The 7040-nt window shown below is 45.9% G+C and overlaps 1 protein-coding gene across 1 annotated transcript in view; it reads left to right on the top strand.

Annotated features, from left to right (window-relative positions):
- herc1 (HECT and RLD domain containing E3 ubiquitin protein ligase family member 1) overlaps window positions 1-7040 on the top strand; it is a 65781-nt gene that overhangs the window by 34892 nt on the left and 23849 nt on the right. The window contains exons 31-37 of the mRNA XM_015375187.1: window positions 580-735; window positions 2941-3047; window positions 3119-3229; window positions 3307-3477; window positions 3551-3790; window positions 5920-6003; window positions 6097-6656. Of these exons, the coding sequence (XP_015230673.1) occupies window positions 580-735; window positions 2941-3047; window positions 3119-3229; window positions 3307-3477; window positions 3551-3790; window positions 5920-6003; window positions 6097-6656 (1429 nt within the window). The remainder of the gene's footprint in view (window positions 1-579; window positions 736-2940; window positions 3048-3118; window positions 3230-3306; window positions 3478-3550; window positions 3791-5919; window positions 6004-6096; window positions 6657-7040) is intronic.

Here is a 7040-nt window from a genome sequence, read left to right as displayed (position 1 = left end):
TTTTTAGCTTTCTTCCTGTATGGAAAGCTTTTCAGAATATGAAACATTAGTGCAGTGGTTTATGTTAAAATAAACCTTTGGGTTAAGTTGTCGCAAGCAGGTTTTTCTTGTGTTTCTTGTGAATCTGGTCTTAAATTTCTATTTCAAGTGGCATTAAAAAGTCTTAAAAAGTCTTGAATTTAACTTGCCTTATGCTGTAGGAACCCTGTGAAATTCGGAAATGTATTAAGATATTAGTTTAGCCCAGTAACTTTGCTGTTGTTCCACCTCCCTATTGGCTGCAGAAAGCCAGATTTTCAGCAGCCAATAGGAAGGCAGTGTGTGCTGCAGCACAGCCGCACTGGATGGATCCTTTCATGGAAGAGTTAAAGTCTAGGACCAAACTCTCGAAGAATGGGTGCTATGCTAGCTGTGCTACACATGGTGGTATAAAATGTTAAAGTTCTCTTTACCTTTGGTAAAAGGAAAATTGTCTAATTCTGCACTGCTTTGTCAGAAGTTGTCCAAATTAAAATAGACTAAAACTCAAAGTCAAAGGATCTAAAGACATTTCTAATGCTCGGTCTTCCTCTTCCGCAGCTCTAATCAGAAAGCAGCACACTGCAGAGCTCCACCTGGGGGACTTCCTGGTCTTCCTACGGAGGGTGGTCTCCTCCAAGGCCATCCAGTCCAAGATGGCTTCTCCCAAATGGACGGAGGTTCTGCTTAACATCGCGGCTCAGAAGTGCTGCTCAGGTATGCCCTCTGCAGGTACCGCATGAGTCCATGGGGGGGCGCAGATGGGACTGCGGAACTGGGGGTGGGTGTGTAGAGCTAATGACTTTACCTTGATAGGTTCTGCTAGTTTCTCTCCCACAATCAATGAAAAACAAACTCTCTAATTGCAAATTTGTTCAATGGCTATAAAACATGACATCTTAACATCGCGCTCCCTGCTACCTTGACATTGATGATCTTTCCCTCCGGCCTGAACAGGCTTTAGTTTTACTTCAGCTTAGAGCAGATGCCTTTGATCAACATTGTAAAACTATTATTTTGAACTTCTGGAAAGTTGTTTTTGTTCTTTTCTACACTGAATGTTTGACTGTTGAGCTCCAACAAACATAACCTTAATGTGATGTTCTCTGTGAGCATCTTCACCTCATAAACACCAAAAACATGGAGTAGTTGTTAGGCGAGCAGGAGACGGCAGCATCGTATTCCAGACTGCAGGTTAGGGCTGGACGTTAAACCAGATTTTTACCGATTTTTACCGTCATGCACTTTAATAACCGGCGCAAATTTTTCCATGTCGGTAAATAAATCTTTCCTGTGTGCGAGCGTGGCTGGTATTTCCTTCAGCTTTAAAGTTGTAGGGAAGTCATATTAAAATTTTTTATATTTCTGACTTAAACATGTATATACATGTACTCTTTATCAGACCATACTGTCCTAAAATTTAGAGCATTTCTATTTTTTTTTTAAATCCGGTCTTAAAATCTGTGGGTTTTTTTTCGTTATTATATGCAGGCCATTTAGTTAAACATCAGCTTTTACACCTAAATGCAGTCAATCATATATCAACGGTCATCTGTCATCTTGATTCATAGGTCGCTAATATACGCAACGGTTGAAATGATAAATCAGAATTGTTTCCTTTCCCATTGAGTTCCGTCCCAGTGTTCACGGGGATGGACGTCTGTGTCTTCAGCAGGCGTAGAGCTAACAGAACTGGCAGCGTTGCGAGGCAAGGGCTCAAACATGTACGGCTGGAAGCCTTCTACACCAAACCAAGCTTCTGCCGCCCTGGCGTCCTCTTCCACAACATCTTCGTCCCCGCTTTCCTCCTCTAAATAAAAAATGGATGACGGAGGAGACTCATCCACGACCTCCGACACTAAACTCTCCTCCTCTTGCATGTTTCCGCTGTCCATAGCGTTCCTTGACAGCGTCGTTTCTAAGTCACCAATTTAGTGCTACTTGCTCCCAATGGAATTTCCCATTGGGAACCTGCTAGCACTAAGTTGCTAACTGGTTAGCAAGATTCTTCCCACAAACCGGCCACAACCAAACTTGCTTGCAAACCTTCCGCCACAACAATCCCACCTTCTTGATAATCAACAAATCATATTCACTTTATTCACTCGTGTAAAGTCGGGCATCACTCGGGAGAATTCGGAAATGCAACGGTTGGAACAGCAGCTTCCTTACGACTTTAAGACACGGGAGCATGTGGGGAATGATGTGACTCCACCGATTCAGTCAGAAGCGTAAAACACAGACAATGATGGAGAATGAAGAAGCGTAAACAAAGCTGTAAACGAAATGACATCAGTTAATCCTGTGGGGCCAAGCGAGGGCAGATATGAAATCGGGAGCGCGTTGTCAGTTGAGCCTGCGGCAGACGTGTTTTGAGTGAAGGTGTGCGAGTTTGAATTATGCACATCGTTCTTACTGCACCGATGTTACGTCATAGATGTTGAGCAAAAGAACAGGAAATGTAGAGTTAGTCTGAAAACTGTGGGGAATCCCCAAAGTAACACAACCAACCTCCAAAACCTACAGCACAGCCACGCCAAGGAGTTCAAAGATGTGCAAACGGCTCCATTACCTTTGAGCAAACTGTTTTCCTCCTGTTCAATGAGACATTCCTGAATGTTTAAACCTAAATGGGTACCAGAGTTTAATATTTGATTAAAAGTAATATATAATGTGATTTATTGAATGAATGAATCAGTTGCATTTCTTGCACATGCCTTTATTTCTAATAGAGGAGCATTTATTGTTAACAAGGTTAAACTTTGATATTGATTTAAGGTCATATCACCCAGCCCTGATACAGGGTCACTAAAGTATGCATTCAGAGGAGTAACCTCTAGCATCAGGGTCCCCCATGGTAGATAATGCCCCCTTTGTGGGCGCGGATCAGACGATGACATTTACAGCTGCTTGGTGTTCCAGGGGTCCCTCTGGTGGGGAACATGAGAACTCGGCTCCTGGCTCTGCATGTCCTGGAGGCCGTCCTGCCGGCCTGCGACGTCAACATGGAGGAAGACCAGCTGTCCCAGGTGGGTCTGGCTTTGTCCTAAACGTGTCCTCAGAGAGGAGCCTGGAGGCTGATGCTTGGTTTGTCCTCCAGGTGGTGGAGCGGCTCTTCTCTCTGCTCTCAGACTGCATGTGGGAAGCTCCGGTAGCTCAGGCCAAACATACCATCCAGATCAAAGAAAAGGTCCAGGAGCTGAAGCTCCAGGTGAGGATGGACCAAATCCAGCGTCTGTCTGCAGTTTAGCATCGATGGCAAAAGCTGATGGTTAGTCTGATCCACAGGGGGATGCAGAAGAGGAAGATGAGAACCTTCCTGTTCAGGAAGTTTCCTTTGACCCGGAGAAGGCTCAGTGCTGCGTGGTGGAGAACGGCCAGGGTCTGACCCACGGCAGCGGAGGGAAAGGTTACGGCCTGGCCTCCACTGGGATCTCCTCAGGATGCTACCAGTGGAAGGTGAGTCAGGAGCTGAGGACCCCCCCCCCCCGAACTCTGAGCCCACCTGACCCTCTGTTTGTTTTTCCTGTAGTTCTACATCGTGAAGGAGAACCGAGGAAACGAGGGAACATGTGTGGGAGTGTCCAGGTGGCCCGTCCACGACTTCAACCACCGCACCACGTCCGACATGTGGCTGTACCGGGCGTACAGCGGAAACCTGTATCACAACGGGGAGCAGCCGCTGACGCTGAGCAGCTTCACACAGGGAGACTTCATCACCTGCGTCCTGGACATGGAGGCCAGGACCATCTCCTTTGGCAAGAATGGGGAGGTGAGAGATGATTAAAGGACAGCTCACCCCAAATTCTGCTTTGTTTGGGAATAAACTCTACAGATGGATGGTGCTAGCAACATGTCAAAGACTCCAGGTGCTGCGTTTCTTTCTCTTAACCCTCATTTTGAAGAATCGCATCAGAAGTGCTTGATGGAAACGGCAAAATTTGGAAGAAATCTTTTCCCCAAATTCGCAAAAATAAAAAAAAAAGTTTTTTTATATTTTGTGATTAGTGTTGTTACGTAAAACACGACATTGATTTAATCTGCTCTGACATTGCAAACTTTTACCTCACATGACTGATCAGCTGTTGCTGCTTTCGGCGTCTTCTCAGGTGTTCCTTTTATTCACATTAACATGTCTGGAAGCCGCATCAACATTCCTACCTGACATTTTACATTAAAACTTTGCTCCATCACTGATCTGTGGTCAGTGCCAGATTGACCTCTAATTCCTGTCTGTTACAGCTAGGGGTGTAAATCACATCCATCATGGCGATTAGATTCAGTATCGATTTCCTGATCCAATGATTCGATTATTTTCGATAGTCAAGAATACACCACGATTCGATTTGATTCGATTAATTGGTTCATTTATTTTATTTTTTTATACACCTGACAGGCTAGATGTTTAAAATTTGTTTAAAATTTGAAATAAATCAATGAAAGCTGTAATATCGTTATGCATTTTTTATTTAGAAACAACAGCAAATAACAGAAGTAGAAAAGTTGCATCAAAAAATACTGCAGAAAATCAATGCAATGAGTGCAATTAAATAACTCGGCTCCAAACGTCCCGCCCCCTCCACAGATGCTCCGCTGCTCCTCTCCCGTATTGTAGCTGACCGCAGACAGGAGGCCGGCTTGTTTTGTTTTTTTGACTGAAATTGCGGAAAAGAACTCGTGAAGTTTGACCCGCTAGAAGAGCGAGGTGCGCGAGAACGTTGGGACCCTTTTTCCAGCTGAATCTCCGCTCTTTTTGGCCCTCATGTCCCTCCGTCGTCGGACTAAACTCGCCCCCACTTCCTCGCCGCCTCGGCCGTATCTAGACCCACAGCGTGTAGCACAGACCACGCTGCAATATTGAGCATAAATCAAAAATGTCTGTGTCAAGCTCACTGCAACGCTCTGCTGTAAGAGTATAACCAGGAAGCGAGGTAGGAGGGCAAAATAGGTTTAGCGCCACCGCAGCACGGGAGGGAGAATTACACCCAGGAGCAAATGGATTAAAATAGACCGGAGGAAAAAAAAACATGAATCGATTCTCTTGCGGAAGTGTCGATGCATCGGATCGTTGGCTGTTCGATTGATGCATCGATACAAAACGATTATTATTTACACCCCTAGTTACAGGCGTGCGTGATGACGTAATATGGACAACGACGTAGGACGACGTTAAGCTTTGGGGTTCTTGGTGGATGTGCTCTAAACCAAATAGAAAACCTACAAATTGGGGTTTATTTTTTTATTTACCTTAAAATACACATTTCAATTCGATGGAAACTCAATTGACAATTTACTCCCATTTAATGCCGACCTCTCTTTTGTTTGTAAATAATGACATCTATCTAAACTTTTGCATAATTGCACCTTATATATTAATGCTCTGATGCATATCAATGCATTTTTTTTTTTTTTTTGCAACATGCTTTTCGTCCCACACTGCTTACATTTGATCACTGCTGCTTTGTATACACTCTGTGTGCTCTGTGCAAACAAAATGACAATAAAGGTTGTCGAAGTCTAAAACACATCAAGCGCCCTCCTCAGGGTTAGGGGTGTACTGCATCAGATTTTGAACCAGTATTTTCCTTTTTTGGCCATGCAATCTAACTGACATTATATCGGGGCGATGCAAGCCTCTGGAAAGGTGTTTATCTGGTCCTTTTAACTTTAGACATGACTCTAATTTCAAAGGAAGTTCTTTGGATCCTTTTTCCTTCCACTTAACTTTCTGCTCCTCTTCATGCCGGCCTGTCATAAACCATCCCAGTAAAACATGAGATAAAATCTGAAAAGGTTCTTCATTCAGTGGTGAATACGAGCTGCTGTCGGCCTCATTCACTCCTCTCTCTCGCTCCCTCCTGGCAAACATGGATGAGAATTCTAAGTTGTGTTTTTTCACAGGAGCCCAAACTGGCCTTTGAAGATGTGGACGCAACAGAGCTTTATCCGTGCGTGATGTTCTACAGCAGCAACCCAGGAGAGAAGGTAGGAGATGTCGGTCAGAGGAGAGACGTTAAGCTGGACTCACAGGAGGGTTTTCCTTCAGTCTCCTGAGCTCTGTCTCTGTTCTGTCTTCAGGTGAAGATCTGTGACATGCAGATGAGGGGAACGCCACGCGACCTCCTCCCCGGCGATCCTGTCTGCAGCCCCATGGCCACCGTTCTGGTGGAGGCCACAACCCAGCTGATCCGCATTCTGCACCGCACCGATCACTGGACCCATCGCATCAACAAGATCATGATCGAGCGGCTGCACAAGATCAAGCCCTGCTTCAGGGATGCGGCCGGCGCCTCGGGGGGCAGCGGGGGCCAGAGGCTGAAGAAGAGTCGCTCGGTTCAGAGCCGGGAGGAGCACGACGCCCAGAGGGAGAGCCAGGAGACGCCCACTAAGACAGAGGAGGACAGAGGGAGGCACGGCCGGCAGCACGGGCTGGGGGAGCTGTCTGAGCAGCACCTGAGGAGCCTGTGCACAGACGTGTGGCCGGTGCTGGCCGTGATCGGCGGGGCGGACGCCGGGCTCCGGGTGGGAGGCAGGTGTGTGCACAGACAAACCGGGAGACACGCCACCCTGCTGGGGGTGGTGAAGGAGGGCAGCAGCTCGGCGAAGGTCCAGTGGGACGAGGCTGAGATCACCATCAGGTACTGATCCATGGTTGGAAATACTAACATCTGTCATCAAAGCGTCATTCATCTTCATTCTTTAGCTCGTTATAATAACCAGGGTGACCAGATGCTTTCTGGTCTCCTTCCTTTGCTTTTCTGGAATCTTTCTTCTCTTCCTCAAACATTCCTCATTATTTTCCTCAGCAGTTATTCTGGGTTCCTAACATCTAGCTTTTCCACATCTGGTGAAATGGGAAAAAATGTATATATCTACCTAAATATCATAATTGCAACTTTTATACCACATCTCAATGACTTAATAGGTCCTTCCTTCCTTCCTTCCTTCCTTCCTTCCTTCCTTCCTTCCTTCCTTCCTTCCTTCCTTTCCTATCATCTCTTCCTTCCTTCCTTCCTTCCTTT

The sequence above is a fragment of the Cyprinodon variegatus genome, unplaced genomic scaffold (genome assembly GCF_000732505.1).
Source record: "Cyprinodon variegatus isolate N-32 unplaced genomic scaffold, C_variegatus-1.0 Scaffold114, whole genome shotgun sequence".
Lineage (NCBI taxonomy): Eukaryota > Metazoa > Chordata > Actinopteri > Cyprinodontiformes > Cyprinodontidae > Cyprinodon > Cyprinodon variegatus.
The sequence above is the reverse complement of the archived record's forward strand: the minus strand, read 5'-3'. Positions and strand labels throughout refer to the sequence as shown.